At 34.7% G+C, this 17438-nt stretch overlaps 2 protein-coding genes and 1 pseudogene across 4 annotated transcripts; 2 read left to right on the top strand and 1 right to left on the bottom strand.

Moving 5' to 3' along the window:
* The first annotated feature begins 1007 nt into the window (after positions 1–1007).
* LOC110619485 (L-type lectin-domain containing receptor kinase IX.2) lies at positions 1008–3368 on the top strand. The gene is made up of 2 exons (XM_043958216.1): positions 1008–1549; positions 1778–3368. Exons 1-2 carry the CDS (start codon positions 1015–1017, stop codon positions 3106–3108), a joined length of 1866 nt encoding a protein of 621 aa, XP_043814151.1. The 5' UTR covers positions 1008–1014; the 3' UTR covers positions 3109–3368.
* Positions 3369–4852: 1484 nt separating this feature from the next.
* LOC110619487 lies at positions 4853–17116 on the top strand (annotated as a pseudogene).
* On the bottom strand, positions 11054–16159 carry LOC110619484 (putative disease resistance protein RGA3). 3 transcript variants are annotated; one of them, XM_043958198.1, is made up of 8 exons: positions 13041–16159; positions 12889–12960; positions 12647–12751; positions 12461–12548; positions 12277–12348; positions 11990–12090; positions 11581–11880; positions 11054–11485 (listed from the first exon to the last, which is right to left on the bottom strand). In XM_043958198.1, exons 1-2 carry the CDS (start codon positions 16050–16052, stop codon positions 12946–12948), a joined length of 3027 nt encoding a protein of 1008 aa, XP_043814133.1. In that variant the 5' UTR covers positions 16053–16159; the 3' UTR covers positions 11054–11485; positions 11581–11880; positions 11990–12090; positions 12277–12348; positions 12461–12548; positions 12647–12751; positions 12889–12945. The 3 variants fall into 3 exon arrangements, with proteins under 3 accessions (XP_043814133.1, XP_043814134.1, XP_043814135.1); XM_043958199.1 differs by having other exon boundaries at positions 11581–11883; XM_043958200.1 differs by lacking the exon at positions 12647–12751.
* Positions 17117–17438: the final 322 nt, after the last annotated feature.

A 17438-nucleotide genomic window follows, 5' to 3' on the forward strand; every position in this document is an offset into this window, starting at 1 on the left:
CCAATCCTTGTCTATTGATTGAGAAGCAACCATCAAATTCAAAATGTAAAAAGTACGAAAAAATTTCATACGAGAACTAAGAACTTTGTTTTCATAAAAAATAAAATGTCCGACTTGTAACTAGAAACCAAATCCTTCAATGCATTAACTGTCCGAGGATTGCCGAGTCCTCGGCAGTTCCAACACAGGACGATCATTGCTTTCGACCATCCCGACCTTTGATGGAATGAGCCGCTTTCTGTCAAATTAACATTCCCTGTATACATTATTAAAAAACTGAAACATATATCTTTTTGTTTCTAATTCCATAATAGATACCCTCTCTAAAGGATGCTATAAATCTGCCAAAAAATCTGCATATTCTGAAAATTGATTGGATTATATGCGAAAAATATCCCTACCATACAGAAATCATAAGTAATGATCGGAATATTTCTGAAACTCTTAATAGGGACAATAATATTTTTTTCTTCATCGATAATCAATTAACGCAGATCGTTTTTTATGGGGAAGAGGAAAAAAAAAGTTAGGTTTAAGGAAGAGAAAAAGACGAGAATATCGAATCACAAAGGGATCACAGAGGAAAACTTTAGAAATAGGGGACTTAGAACTTAATATATATAATATTTAAAAATATAATTGTGTATATAATATAAATTATTTTTTTATTTATATGTGTATTTTTATTATATAAAAATAAATAAATATTATATACTAAAAGGTGAGATGAAATGAAATATGTCTTTTTTTTTCTTAAATGAAAGTCTCGAATTTGAATGTTAGATATTGAGTTATAATTTTTATTTTTATTTTTATTATAATGGAAAATATATTCACTGAATAGTAAATTGGATCCACTAAAAATTTTCATATGTATAGGGTGGCCGTGGTCTACACTCTACAAGCTCTGGGACAGCCACGAAGTCTACTCGAGTCAACCGGCAGGGGATCAAAGTTTGCCTATAAGTAAACTCTGAAGCAACTTCTGTTGAACCTGTCAAGCCCTCCACAACCATGGATATCCACCACTTGCATCTTCAATCCTCTAAAAACCTGTCTTTCTGCATATTCATCAGCTTACTCTTGTTAACATTCTTCCTTCTCAAAGTCCAATCTTCCATTGAAACAACCTCTTTTAGCTTTAACCAATTCAGCCCAGATATGACTGAGATTAACTTCGAGGGACAAGCATATGCCGAAGAAACAAGCATTCAACTCACCAACAGCTTTAATAAGTTGAGTGCCGAAGATGATAACAATGTTGGTCGAGCCACATATTACAAGCCAATTCACCTTTGGGACGACAAGTCTGGGAATATTGCGGACTTCACAACTTATTTTTCCTTTATAATCAATTCCCACGGTAATGAGAGCAGAGGCAATGGATTTGCTTTCTTCCTCACCAACAAGGGTTCTAAACTTCCGCCTTTGTCAGGAGAGGGACGTCTTGGCCTTTTGAGCTATAACAGTGTCACACCTCCATTTGTTGCTGTGGAATTTGACACTCGCAATTCTTTCTGGGATCCTGTAGATGGAGACGAACATATAGGTATTGATCTCAACTCATTGTCCTCTATCGTTCTCACAAAATGGACAAAGAATGATATAGTGAATGGAGGAATAATTCAAGCTTGGATTGAATATAATTCCACTTCAAAAAATTTAAGTGTTCATGTGATTAATGGTTATGAAAAAACTTACATGAGAAATTATTCGTATAACCTCGATTGCCTTGTAGATTTTAGAAAATATTTAACAGATGAATGGGTTACGGTAGGCTTCTCAGCATCCACTGCCATATATAAGTTCGAGGAGCATGAGATACTCGAGTGGAATTTTAACTCAACCTTGCAACTCGATGAAAATTTCACCAACCACACTGGCACAGGAGGGGCCATGAGTCCCATCGCACGTATCTCTACAAAAGGAAAGAACAAAGGATGGATATTGGTTGTCTTGGGTAGTATTGGCGCACTAGTTTTGGTTTCGTCAGTTTTGGGTCTGCTTTGGTGTGGCCATCGCAAGAAAAGGAGATCAAGACGGACAGAGGATGATGAGCCTGGCAAGGCAAATGACGATTTCGAGAGGGAGGACCGACCGAGGAGCTTTTCCTACGAGGAATTGGTTACTGCTACCAATAACTTTGCTAGCGAAAGACTTCTTGGGAAGGGAGGTTTTGGAAGGGTATATATTGGTATGTTGAGCGAAAATTCCTGTGTTGCTGTGAAGAAGATTATCACTTCAGATTCTCATCAGGGTTTTAAAGCTTACGTATCAGAAGTGAAAGCTATCAGCCGATCGAGGCACAGGAACTTGGTTCAACTTATTGGCTGGTGCCGCAACAAGCAAGAACTTTTCATTGTATATGAGTTCATGCCAAATAAGAGCTTAGATTTCCATCTTTTTAACAAAACAGGCTTGTTGACATGGGAGAGGAGAAATAGCATAGCTTTGGGCTTGGCCTCAGCTCTGCTTTACCTGCAAGAAGAATGTGAACAATGTGTACTGCATCGAGATATCAAGTCAAGCAATGTCTTGCTAGATTCTAACTTCAATGCTAAGCTGGGTGATTTTGGGCTGGCTACGTTCGTGGAACACGGCCAAGGATCAGACACTACGAGGTTGATCGGAACAGACGGGTATGTAGCTCCGGAGTATCTGCTGACTAGCACGGCTACCAAAGAATCAGATGTCTATAGTTTTGGTGTAGTTGCTTTAGAAATAGCAAGTGGAAGGCCTGCTTCAAAAGCAGTAATTAATGAAAATGGTGAAAGATGTCAGGGGAAATTGGTGGCTTGGGTCTGGGAGCAGTATCGAAGAGGAAATATTTTTGCAGCAGCCGATCCACAACTACACCAAAATTATGATCGGGAGGAGATGGAAAGATTGATTGTTCTTGGGCTTGCTTGTGCTCATCCAAATCATTCTCTTCGTCCATCAATTAGGGAAGCTCTTGATATACTCAATGCCAAAGCTCCATTGCCCAAATTGCCATTAGATATGCCTATTGCTACTTATCAACTCAACATGAATGCAATTTCTGAATCTTCATCCATTGATGCTGGTGTCTCTGAGACGAAGTTTTCTGGGTCAAGTGTCAACTCTTAGTCCTTAAACTCTGCAGCATCTGTTTCTACTTAGTTTTCTAGATGTGCTATAATTAATCTAGCTTTCTGTGACGTGTTTGGTTCTGTGTTTTCCTTTCATTAGTTTCATTGCAAACTTCTTGGTGGGTATTCTAGTCAAAATTATCCTTGCTTCTCCTTCTCCTTCTCCATGCATGATATACAAATTTATCCTTTAATTTTTTTTTGTCTTTTTCAGAAAACGTATTATCTAGATTGTAACGATTACGAAGTTGAAATGCATGCACCACTTTTAAAGTTGAGTTGTTGATAACTTTGCATTAAAGCCGCAATGAGATTGCCAGATCAAATGATAATGACATTAAGTCTCTTTCTTATTGACTCGATGACCATATATTTTCTATTAATTTAATTGCCTAGTTACAGATATACTAATAATCTATATATATAAAACTGAATTTTAAAATAAATTATAAAAAAATTCAAGTGTATTAGGAGATTTAGTTTGACTAAATGCACCTGAATAAATTTAAAAATTTTTAAATTTTACTCCTCTAGTTTTTAACTTTCATTTCAAAAAAAAAAAAAAAAAAAAAAAACCATTCATGATTTTAAAATAGTCATATATAATTATCTCAAATAATATTTTTAAATTTATAATTGTGTCCAGTGATACACATAATATGTTTCATTTTTATTTTCAAGTTATATTTTTATATTTAATAATATTATTAATTAATATATCTATAATTAATAAAATTTATTATTTTTATTATTACAGTTTATATATAATTTTTTAATTTTCCATCATTACTATTATTAGTAGATAACTTTTAATTTTTTACTATTTTCATTAATAAATAAATTATAAAAAAAATATAACTAATATTATTAATTAATTAATGCTACATGTATTACATTATAATAATAAATATATAAAAGATTGTCAAGTGCATAACTTTCCTATGACATAAATTTATAATTTTTTATATATTTATATATTTTTATATAAAATAATAATTAATATATATATTAAATCTAATTTATTATTTATTATCACTATGACTTTTTGATATAATAAATATAATTTATTATATTGATGGTTACTATTAATATATGACTTTTTGATTTTTTATTATTAATATAATAAGTTCAATTTTACTAATTTTTAATTTTTTTAATTTTTTAATATTATAATAAAAATTTTATTATTAAAAAATTATTATATTTTTATTTTAATAATAAATACAATATTAAAAATATATTTATAAAAATAAAATAACTTGCATATAAAAAGATGTGTAGATAATAAAAATAAATTACTATTAAAAGATAAAATAATATATATATATATATATATAAATTTCATAATAAAATATTATATAAAATTTTTTTATAATCTCACAATAGTGGTAATTTTTTAAATCATATTTAATATAATCTAATTAACAATGTTATATATTTTTATTTTTTTAATATTATATAGAATAAATATATATAATTGATTAAAATTATTATAAAAAATATTAATTATAATAAAGTATAAAATAATTAAAAAAATGAAATTAATTGTATAAAATATTATTAAAATAAAATGTTATTCCATTTAAATAATTTATAATAAATAAATAAATAAAAATAATTAAAATATAATAAAAAATAAAATAGGGTTTGTAATACTCTAAATCAAGTGTTATAAACTTTAAATAATACGTTGTTAAATTTGAATTAGGCTGTAAATTACCTAGCCTTTAGCACATTTTTAAAAAAAAAAAAAAAAAATCTTTAGCATCTACCTTTGCAAATTCCTTGCTTTTCCATCTTTTTGCTTGCAAAGATCACACCTTTGTTAGAACTAATTCAAAGGAAAAATGAGTGGAGAAGGAAAGGTGGTCTGTGTGACAGGAGGGTCTGGTTACATAGCATCTTGGCTAATCAAATTCTTGCTTCAAAGAGTCTACACTGTCAAAGCCACTGTTCGTAACCCAAGTAAATCCTTCCCTATCTGTCTCTTTTTTGCCTACAAGCTCAGTTGGGTCATTGATGGACCTTAATTTTTTTGAATGAGCTTCAGCTTTTTATTTCTGGGTTCTGGGTTTGATTTTATACTGACTTTTGTTGTGACTGTGGATCTAATCTTTATGTTTTACTTACTGTTTTCACTTCATTTTATTCAATTTCATGGGTATTTAATAGCTTATAGCATTTTTTGATGTTGTGTTGTTGATTACTAATAATTTTATATCCTGCAATTTGCTTGTTAAGAATGAATTGAATCAGCCCTCACTTCTATTGAGTAGCTAAATGACTTAACTTTTTTCGTCATTCATTATTTTGAAAACAAAGCAAGGACGAGGGAAAGAAAGCAAGATTGATAATGTACTAGCATATGAGTAAAATTTTACTAAACTGATGTGAAATCTTAAATTAGTTTTCTTGTTTTAGTGTTTCTTTAACTTTCAATGTTCTCATTGGACTCATGCTTCAGCTCTTTGAATCTGTATTCTGTACCCAGATGATCCGAAGAAAACTGCACACTTGCTTGCACTTGAGGGAGCAAAGGAAAGGCTTCACTTGCTCAAAGCTGATTTATTAGAAGAAGGATCCTTTGATGCTGCAGTTGATGGGTGTGAAGCTGTTTTCCACACAGCTTCCCCTGTATCTCTTCAAGCCAATGTGGATCCTCAGGTCCATCATCTTTGACAACCTTTTCACTGCCTTTATATGTTGATAGAGTTCCTCTGTTTAGCACCTAAACTGCAATTTCTGATTGTTCTGTTGTCATTTGGCATTAAATTTTCTCAGATGTCTCTATAATAGCTCGTGCATATCTGTGTCATTTGATTATGTTGACATAACTACTGCTTGATAGGTTTAGTGTCATATAAGATGTAACTGTTCATTGTTGGCTATTTCGATGGTTCAGGTAGAACTAGTTGATCCTGCAGTGAAGGGAACACTTAATGTTCTTAGATCTTATGCAAAAGTTCCTTTCTATCAAGAGAGTGATTATAACATCTTCATTTGCTTCTCTTCCATACAATGGAAAAAACTCTGGCCGCTTATGTAGTTGTTGATGAGACTTGGTTTTCCGATCCAGCTGTTTGTGCAGAACGGAAGGTTTGTCTTCTATTATAATGCTACTCATTATCTTATGACCTTGAAATTAGTTGCTTAACCCTCCGTTTGCAATAAAAAATTTCACAAGAACAATTCAATTGATTTCTTTTCTAAGGATTCTTTGGTTTAGAATAAGTGAATTCAATTTTTTTAACTTGAAAAATTGTCATTTTAAAAGAAGTATAATTCTTGTGTGATTTTGCAAGAATTCATTGAAATTCTTTTCTTGCAAAATGAACAATGCCAAGCAAGGGATAAAAGAAGATGAAAAAAAGGGATAAATGACAATCATGGTTTATCCTTGAGCACATCAATCTTGATTGCGTCTAATTTAGCCATCCCCATTGGATGCTAGTGATGATACAATGAAATTTATCAACTTGATTTTATATCTTAAACTGTTTTGTTTATGAGATAATTTGGTCTTTTGTTTCTCCAGCTTTGGTATCAACTTGGGAAAACGTTAGCTGAGCAGGCTGCTTGGGAATTTGCAAAAAACAACAGGATGACTTTTGTTGCAATGCATCCAGTGTTTGTCCTTGGTCCTCTTTAGCAGCCAACTACTAATAACTCCATCGAGATACTTTTCAACCTCATAAATGGTGTGCTCCAGCAAGATAAGACTACATGTCCATTTGATTACCAAATATCTTGAAACTTTAGCTCTAATTTGGTCACACAATATTACATATTTATTAGGGAACTGTAATATCCGGTGTCATAATTTCAATTTTCCAATAGAATATCTGTTGGAATCCAAAATCTCAAAGTTGAAATCTTTAGAAGGGTAAAAATATAATTTCTATAAAAGGAATTTGAAGCAATTTTTAAAATGTGTAAAAAAAAAAAGATTTTCAAGTCATCAAGATTCGGCCATTGAAACTTCAAGTTTGGCCGTCGAAGGTGGTATCTCTAGCCATCTATAAAAGGGGCTTTACTCGAAATGGAGAAAGCTTTTTCTTCGTTTCGAGCAGAGGTAAGCCTCCTACTCTTCTTCTTCTCAAATTCTTCCGTTTCATAGTTTTCTTATGAGTTCTTTTACTTTGATTTTGAAGAATTGAGTTGGAATTTCAAGTTTTAGCCGTGGGATCTTTAGAGCTCATCCCTCCATCTCCTAAATCCTTTCCTTGCTTGCTGTGATTTTTGTGTTCTTCAAAAGGTAAGCCATCCTTGCCTCTCTTTTGGTTTTTTAAAAATTTTGAAGGATCCTTAGGTTGTTTCAAAGGTTTGGCTATACATGCAAGATCTCTTAGACTTTTTAGGTTTTAAGTTTGGATGTTGTGCCTCAATCCATAATCTATGTGTGCATGTTGAAGTTTGAGCTAGCTCTAAGTGCTTCTAGTATGTTGGTTGTTTATGGTTGCTTTTTAGCTTCTGCATGTATATTTGGAAGCGTTGGGAAGCTTTTTTATGGCTGTGGGTTTAAGGCAGAATCAGATTTTGCCTTGCTGGAGAACTCAGGTTCGGCTGTCGAACCTGCCTGTGGAGGCAGCCTTTTGGTCGCCTAACCTGCCCTTGAAGGTTTGACCTTTGAATCTGTAAGGGGGCTTTAGGCCGTCGAATCTGCCGCTGAAAGTGCCATGTTTAGCCTTTTTCAGCTTGTTTCCTACATATGGTCTTCTATGTTCTTAGAGGTTTCTTGGGGTAGTTTTAAGTGTTGTAAAAGTTATATTTGGTTTCTCATTTAAGTCCATCTGTATAGGATCGGACTTGGGAGATCGTAGAACCTTGCAGTAAGATAACTATTTCAGAATTAGGCGCGCATCAACCAGAGGTGAGTAAAACTAAACTGAGTTATTATTTTAAAGAAACCAAATATTTTAAGCATGCTTATGCATCACGAATGTCATGTATATATATAATTAGGGTGCTTTCTATTAGAATTCACGAATATGATGCATAATTGTTGTTGTTGATAGATGTTGGATAATCTATTAGCGCTTAAGTATGTTATGATATATTATGACGGATATGGAAAGACCAGGGCTTACCTATTCTACGCCTCTAACACTATGGATGCATGATCTTATGTTTAAGAGGAAGTCCTTAGGAGCACTCATCGTGGGCTGCGCACTATTGGAATCTATAGAGGGCCGTGCACTATTGGAATCTATAGAGGGCCACTAGTGATACCATCTTGATATGAATTATTTGTGTTGTGACGCATTCATATGATAGCTTTTGTTATGTTTCCCCTAACCTCATGTTTGCAGGATCAGAGTTAGCTCGAGAGGTGGGTCGAGTTGTTGGTATAGTCCATTGTAATAGCATAGCTGTGGACATGTATTAATTTGTGGATTTGAATTGTATTTTGCCTGAGTTTTCTTTATAATCATTGGTTTATGATTTTTTTATGTAAAAATTTTTAAGTATAAGTTATATTTGAACTAAGCTTGAGGCGTGTAATATTGATAATATTAGAGCATTTGTTGAGGGGTCTAGTATGAATTTATGTTTACAATTATGATGTATGTGCAAGTCAAGTTTTGGTTATTGAAACGAAAGTGTTTATACATGCTTGTGTGATTATGTATGGAATTACATGAGGTTATGTATGGAATTATATAAGGTGTAACAGGATGTATAGTAGGTTCGCTATGAGTTCCGGCGACCTTAAGTCGGTCTAAACTCTAGCGCTGGTAGTGGTCCGGTTTTCAGGTCGTTATAGGAACAATTGGTTGGTTTTGTTTTTTGGGTAGCAGGAGCTCCAGAGTATCCTGATGCATATTATATGATGTTCTGAGATCCAGAAAGAGAGTTTTACAGTATGAGTGTAAGTTTAGATGGAGAGGAAAACGTTTCTCCCCTTATATCCCTTTTCTTTCTTTTGTCTGCTAGTGACGTCTAACGGCCTCTCTGCTACAGTGCTATCTTGCTACCTGTCTTTGTCACTCAGGTCCGTACGTACGGATGTGTCAGACCTCCTCTCCATGCCAGGCGGCCATTTAATTCCCCCTGGCGCACATGCGGGCAGGGCTGCTAAGTGACAGGGCCTGCTATTCTCCCTCACGTCACATCACCGGGCTGGATCACTTCCCGCTGGACCTGAGCTTGCGAGCGATTCAGCCTGCCCTGCGTGTTTGCGTCAGGGCTTGAGATGTTGGATCGACCAACTACAGGAGTGTTTAATGGGCTTTGGGTCATCGTTCTTCTCTTGGGCCCAGCCTCGCCCCAAGTGGCAGAAGCCCATCGGTCATCATTATAGATCCATCGATGTAAGAGATGTTGCGTATGCACACATTCAAGCTTTGGAGATTCCTTCAGCTAGTGGCAGATATTGTTTAATTGAAAGAGATGTCCACTTCTTTGAGGTTCTGAAGATTGTGCAGCAAGATTATCCTACATTGCACCTTCCAAAATATAATGGTTTTTTTTATATTTTTGCAAACTAATGTTGGACCAGTTATATGAATGGCTAAGATCTATAATTATTTGGATAACTAAGAAATAGTTGTTTTGAATGATTAATTTGATCATGGAATATCATCTGGGTTGTAGATGTGGCTCTGGATTGAATTACTTAATAAAGTATGGGGTATCAAAGGAAAAAGCGAAAACTTTGGGGATTGATTTTGTTAAAGTTGGACTAGTCTTAACTCACCTCAAAAGCTAAGCTAGTTCAAGGGGAGGAGTGTCTATGACTCATATAAGGGGCACATTACCTTTTTTTTCACGTGGGATTCAACACACTCCCTTGCGTCCAGAATTTTTACTGGTGTGTGACATATTAATGGGAAACCCAATATCGGATGGGAGATTCCTATACCATGTTAAATTTGGATTAGGTCTAACTCATCTCAAAAGCTAACTCAAGGAGGAAAGTGCCTATGACTCATATAAGGGGTACGTTATTCTTTTCCACAACTGATGTGGAAGTCATTGGCTTTAGCTACCTGGTGCAAGATATTATTGCCCTTCAGGATTGTCTCTATTTGAAAAAAGTGGACCAATACAATTTATAAAATATATAACAATTTGTATACAACTGTATATAAACATATTACATGTGTCACTTGTTTCACTGGTAGATGAAGTTGATTTCGGGTTTGATTTCCGAGGATATTACTTTTTTTGTTTTTTTAGCTGATTTCATGTTTCGTTCCAAAGAATAAGACAAGAAAAAGAAAATGTGTAATCCACCAATTCAGATTTAATTCAGTCTTTTCAAAGTATATTTAGATTTCACAGCCAATTCATTTAATGCTGTATCTGATTTCTGGTTCTTGTGATATGCTCTTACAAAATTCATCTAAAATTCAGTGCTCTTACACATTCTGGAAATACAATTTATACAAAAATTGATGATGACCGCTGAGTTTTTTCGCCCCGGTCTAAGATCAGGCCCATTCAGACAGCCCATAATGTAAAGGCTTCTAAGTCTCCTCCAAAAACCAGATCCAGCCCACTCAGCTCAAAAACCGGGCTCCAGTCAGTTTCTTCAAACGGGCCGGCTCAGCTCTTCTGGCCCAATGAACAGATTCCCTCTGGGCCTAGTTTTAACTTTATCTTCCGGCCCAGCTCGGAACCAGGAAGGACCATTCGCCTTGTGGGACCAAACCAGAAAGGAATTCAGCCCATTCGCCTTGTGGGACCATCCGCATGCGCGCCCGGGGAGAATAAGAGGTCGTTACGCATAGGGCAGCGATCTGATTTCCTTGTACGTCCATATCAACGTGACAGGGACAGGTGTCCCAATGACATGCATTCTGTTACACGTCACTAGCGGACAAAAGAAAACATATAAAAGGAGAAATATTCTACTCTAGAGATAAGCTTTTTCCAGTTTTATAGAAAACTTGTAAAACTCTATTTTCGATCTCAGATCATCAACTGATTTCTCAGAAAAAAAAAAGGAAAATAATGTTATTTGCATTGAATGAACAAATGATTAGCATAGTAGCAAAACTACTTAAAATAAGAGAAATTAGAAACCAAAAAGCAGCACAGCATGAGTCTGGGCATTGCATGTTGGATGATCGAAACAGAGGTCTTGATTGAGAATCTAGATCCTGAAATACGCAGGCCTGCAAAAAGTCATTCGAAGAAGTGTGCAAAACTCCCATCATTCAGCTTTCATTTCTGCTTCCCGCTCGGCAGGATCATTCTGTACTGAGTTGTTTTTTGAACTGTGACAGATAGGAAACTTATCCCGGTGAGTTTTTATTCCGGGATGTCAAGGGCACAATGCGTAGCTTAGTGAATCTCCATCATCTTTGCTGCAGGTGTAAGTTATGAAGATAATTGCTAGATGGAGGATTGTCACACTAGTGATTTAGCATCTGTTTCAAGCCAGAATCATCATTAAATCACAGATTTGCTTTACAAGCAATAACTAGGGGGATTTCATATTACAAGTAGAGTCTTTATTACTTACTGAATCGCTTATTTTTGAAGACAGAAGAAGAGGAGAGCTCACGTTTTGTTTTTACTGCACAAATACTGCATATGGAATCTGAGTGAGAAGTTACTCTCTAAAAATTTCAACAGTGTATTTGAGAGGTTCCTTTGAGCGAATCTTCTGGCAGCAGACTCAAAGTAGTCATCCAATAAGTAGAAATTCTTCTATGGAAGGCCACACACATTAATAGCAGTTCTTTCAAGGCGAATTATGCCAAGCCAATCCAGGAATTGCTGCCATGGCATGTAGTTGTGGTCTCTTAATGCGTTCGAGTAACTGCTGCACAAGGAATCAAATTAATCTTTAAATCCGTGAAATTAAAAGGGATGCAGAATTACAAAACTAATAATAATAACAATAATAATAAGATGGATAGAAGCATGACCTGCCAATGCATGATTTCGGCAAGCCTTTGCATTGGTTCACCACTTCCCAATGCATTAAGAATTTCAACAGCATCCCAGAATTTCAATAGCATTGATGAGCCTTGATGGAGAAATGAGAGTCCAGTTAAAATTATTCAAAATGCATATTCACTCGCCAAGAACATATGCACCCAGAAATCTCCTTAAATAAATAAGGTTTTAACAAGGTGAATGCTTTGCTTTTTTCTTTTTTTTGGGAAGAACTTCAAAGTAAACAAAGGTAAGACTATTGGGTTTCGATGTTTACCTTGTGTGGGAGAAATATAATGTTTACCCAGAAATCACATTTTGTTTTCAGAATAAATGGTTTTTTCCACCTCTGCATTTGACATTGAAAAAACTTGAATAAATACCAAATAATTAAGAAATGCTGCTGATTTAATTTACAAAGGAATGGTGCCTGTGAAGAGAAATTGACATATGACAATCACCTTCAGCACAATCAATTCTCATCCTAAGTTAGAAGACTAATCAAACTAATTGCAGCAATAACATCTTTTCCACGACGTCTACTAACTTCTGCACATAGAGTCAAAATTAATCCGTTATATCCATGAAAAGAATGAAGGCAGAATTACATTAAAAAATGAATAAAAAATGATGGTTAAAAGAATGACCTGCCAATGCATTTAAAATTTCTTTGAATTTGTTTCCCACATCCCAATTTAATAGAATTTCAGGTGAGTAAAAAACAAATAAATGATTCCTCTAGCTTGATGAGCCTGTACATGTGGGAAAAAAGAGTTAAAATATTATCATAAAGCAAATAAATTCTCAATTATACAAAAAATAAAAGAAAAAAAAGGTACTCTGTATATTGATCTTGATTGTAAAGAAATAATGACAAAAGGATACTTACGAACTCAAAGGTAATACACTGCTCATTTTGGAAGAAACACATCCAACACTTCAAAACTTATCCTTCATTGATCTGTGTAAATAGAATCATAGAGTGAAGATTTTCTCATGTAAGTTTAATTTGCAAATTGGAGAGAAAAAGGACCAACTTACCGAAGCTTCATCATCCAGTAGATAGCGGCCCTCTCTTTGAATTCTTTGGTCATCAACCTCAATATTTGGGATGTGAGAAATGCAAGCCCAATCCGCACCCTTTCTATTTCCACATCTTTCCTTCAATTGGGGACAGTCATTGATATTCAATTCTCGTAACGAGGTGAGGGAACGCATCTCTTGAGGCAGACACTTTATTGCCGGACAAATCTCAATGGTTAGTCTTTGAAGACAAGTGAGATTCCGCAGTCCATCTGGAGGTAGAGATTCGAGCTCTTTAATGTCCCTAATCCGAAGGATCTTCAATTTAGAGAGAGGAGGAACGATTGAGGAAGAAGAAGAGATTGATGGTGTGAATATTTGGTGCACAAGTTGTGGGCTTGCGTACCGCAAAGATAGTGAATGATCGAGAGATGGAAACTGAGGGATGGAGGTCAAATTAGGGCAGTCCTCACAAACGAAATATGAAAGACAAGGAAATTGGAGTAGCTCAAGAGCTGTCGAATCATCCTCCTTCTTCTTCTGCCATCCTTTAAGCTTAGGACAACGATATAGCTCGAGAGTCTTTAGGGATGGAAAGAATGATGTTGGTTGTTCCTCAATCTCCATGTATTCTAAATCATCTACTCCCCAAATCTCTAGATATTGAAGAGAAGGGATTTGATCCATTGGTGGGAGATGCTGATATCTCTTGCAATTCCATATACAGAGATAGACAAGATTCGTGAGGGAAGAGAACCAACTTGGGAACCTCCTGCCTCCATAGTTAAGCACGCGTAACTCTTTAAGATTGGGATGTGGTTGGAGATTTTGGAATGCCATTTCATCTCTATCAACATTTGAATCTTCCCAACTCTCCTCCCAACTTAATTTCAATGATTGAATGAGTGGCTTCTCTTTCAAATTAACATTTACAATCTCATTATCCACACATCCCAGATTTCTAATTGCAAGACGTCCCCTCAAATTGCTAAGCTTATTCAATTCATTTATTTTTCCAACATCCTTTGAGGAAATATGCCCTTTTGCCACTACGAACAGTGACAACGTCTGAAGTGAAGTCAACTGCCCAAGCCCACGTGGCATATGAGTCAAAGAGTAACAACCTTCACAATATAAATGCCTAAGATTCACAAGCTTTTTAATATCTTTAGGCAATTCTTTGAGCTGGACACAATAAGAGACATCGAATACTTGTAAATTCAGCAAATCCGTAATAGAATGTGAAAGTGCTTTAAGTCCCTTGTTATCGGAAACATCAAGATATCTTATATATTTTAGCATTTTTATAGAATTATCCACCGTTTTATATGAATGCATTGTAAATACACGTAAAAATTTTAAATTTTTATAAATAAATAACTGATCGTAATCATATTTCTCAAGAAAAAGAAGCGATCGTAGTCTTTTTGTGTTATTAAGAATTTCTTTTGATGCAACATCCAAATTCAATGCTAAATGATGGATTTTATCATCAATATTTGATGCATCAGAATTTACTAGCTGAATTCTCTTCCCACCCACTGTGGTTGCGAGATCGTGCATTAAATCATGCATTTTACAGCTTTCTACATTTCCACATCTATCTCTTTTCACCTCTTGAAAAAATGACCTCCACCACAGTTTCATAAAATATTCAAGCCCAATATCTTCAAGACAATCACTCCAACTTGGTGACTCAATAAACCCTTGTGCAATCCAAAGATGGATTAATCTTTTCACATCAATCACATAATCTTTTGGATATATTGCGCAATATGCAAAACAATGCTTCAAATGTGATGGGAGATGATCATAACTTAGCTTCAGTGTTGGCATAATATCATTACCATCTTGACTTATTCTTGAGAGTTCTTTTGTTAAAAAGGGCAGCCACTCAGTTTCTGGATTTTTCGCATACAAGAGACTTGCGATAGTTTTTATTGCAAGAGGAACTCCATGACATTTCTTCAAAATCTCCTTTCCCATCTCTCTTACATTTGCATGTTTTGGCTCCTGCCCCTCAAGTGCTACATGCAAAAACAAAGACCAAGACTCATCCGGAGACAACCCTTCCAAAACATGTGGTGCTATTGTGCCAGATATATCTGCCACCATTTTAGAGCGAGTGGTTATTAATATCTTACTTCCACTAGAGCCACCCACTAATAATCTCTTTAAATTCTGCCATTTTTCTCTATTCTCATTCCACACATCATCTAGAACAAGCAGATATTTCTTCCCACTAAAAATTTTTTCCAGTCTAGACTTCAATGCTTCTAACCCAAGATCTTCCGATCTATTCCCTGTTGCAGACTCTAGAATCTTTCCAACAGTCATTTTCACATCAAAAGGTTCTGAAACACACACCCATATTCTTGGCTCAAATGAATTCTTAATCAATTCATCATTCAATATGATTTGAGCAAGAGTGGTCTTCCCTAATCCTCCAATTCCAACAATTGAGAGGACTGAAACACACTCTTCACCATTGGAAGACAATACAAGTTGTGTAATTGCCTTTTTGTCACCCTCTCTCCCAATAACCACTTCAGGTAAAGAGGACGTAGTTTGATCCCTCCATACAATACTCTCCTGATCAGTACGAACCTCTAAATTAAATTTTCTGTCAGCTTCAATATCAGCTAGCCTCTCCCTAATCGCCTTAACTTTATGACCCATTTTAAAACCATAAACAAGTTTATTTGAAGACGAAAAGAAGAGACTTACCTCCTTTGTCATTCTATTTCCAGTCATCACTCGGCGCCTTAGGGCTTCTGTGGCGAAGTCATCTACCAAGTCATCAGCATCATAAACCACTTCTTCTAGCCTCTCAAGCCAGCCTTTCACTTGACGGTTAAGTTTCTGCTGCTCCTCAGCATCCAGAAGAACGTTGCGAATACTAGAAACTGTGGCCTCAAGTTTCTTAAGCTCACCTTTGACGCCCCACCACAATCCGATCTCATGAAGGGCTCGAGAACCCAGCTTGGTAATGATATCTATGACAACGTTAGAGAGAACTCCGTCGGCCATTTTGGGTGTTTTGGTTTGATTGTAAAAGGATGAAATGTTGCTGTGAAGAAGAAGATGGTGACAACAAATGACTAATTTAAAGAAAAAAAAAAGTGAAGGAAAAAGCATTCTTCTAAATAATTATCTTCAGTCGGTCAGCTTTGGTGGGCGGTGGTTTGCTTTAATTTAAAAAGTAAAATATATTAATAAATTTATATATAGAATGAAAGTAAGTTATGTTTTTTTTAAAATAATTTTATTTTTTTATTTAAAAAATATTTTTTATTAAATAAATTTTGAGTGATTCAAATCGTTAAAAAATATAAAATATATTTTTAATGTTAATGAATTTTGGTTATTGAAATGAAAGTATTTTTATATATTTGTATGATGATATAAAATTATATCAGGTGTAACATGTATAATAGATTTATTATGAGTTTTAAAGATTTTAAATGGATCTGAATTTCAATACTGTAGCGATTTGATTTTTGAATCGTTATAGAAATAACCGGTTGATTTTATGAATTCTAGTACTGTAGCGATTCGATTTTTAAATCGTCATAGGAACAATAATCATTATAGGAACAATAGGTTGATTTTATTTTTTGGGTAACAGAATCTCAAGAGTATCCTATTGCATATTATAGATCCATCGATGTTAGAGATGTTGTGTATGCACACATTCAAGATTTGGAGATTCCTTCTCTTCTGAGGTTCTAAAGATTGTGTCAGCAACATTATCCTACATTGCACCTTTCAAAAAAGTATGATTTTTTTTATATTTTTGCATGCTCATTTTGAACCAGCTATATAAATGCTAAGATCTATAATTATTCGGATAATTGAGAAATAGTTGTTTTGAATGATTAATTTGATCATGGAATATAATCTGAGTTGCAGATGTGGCTCTAGATTGAATTACTTAACAAAGTATGAGGTATCAAAGGAAAAAGCGAAAACTTTGGGCATTGACTTCATTCCTTTGGAGGTTAGTTTGAAGGACACTATTGAAAGCTTGAAGCAGAAGGGCTTCCTCAGCATTTGATTTTGGCTGTTGGATAAAAAGCAATGCAAATATTACATTGGCCTTAGCTTCCTATTGGTGCAAGATCTTATTGCCCTTCAAGATTGTCTTTATTTGAAAAAAGTGGACCAATACAATTTATAAAATATATAACAATTTGTATATAACTGTGTATAAACATATTACATGTGTCACTTGTTTTAGTGATAGATGAAGTTCGTTTCAGGTCTGATTTATGAGGAAATTACTTTTTTTTTTTTTTTTATCTGATTTCAGGTCACATTCCAAAGAATAAGACACAAGAAAAAGAAAATGTATAATCCACCAATTCTGATTTAGTTCGGTCTTTTCAAAGTATATTCAGATTTCATAGCCAATTC

The sequence above is a fragment of the Manihot esculenta genome, chromosome 7 (genome assembly GCF_001659605.2).
Source record: "Manihot esculenta cultivar AM560-2 chromosome 7, M.esculenta_v8, whole genome shotgun sequence".
Taxonomy (NCBI): domain Eukaryota; kingdom Viridiplantae; phylum Streptophyta; class Magnoliopsida; order Malpighiales; family Euphorbiaceae; genus Manihot; species Manihot esculenta.

Coding starts and splice junctions, on each gene's coding strand:
- LOC110619484 (XM_043958200.1), bottom strand. CDS start 16,052: ATGGCCGACGGAGTTCTCTCTAACGTTGTCATAGATATCATTACCAAG.
- LOC110619485 (XM_043958216.1), top strand. CDS start 1,015: ATGGATATCCACCACTTGCATCTTCAATCCTCTAAAAACCTGTCTTTC. Junction 1,550..1,777: donor AGATGGAGACGAACATATAG/GTATTGATCTCA, acceptor GGGTTACGGTAG/GCTTCTCAGCATCCACTGCC.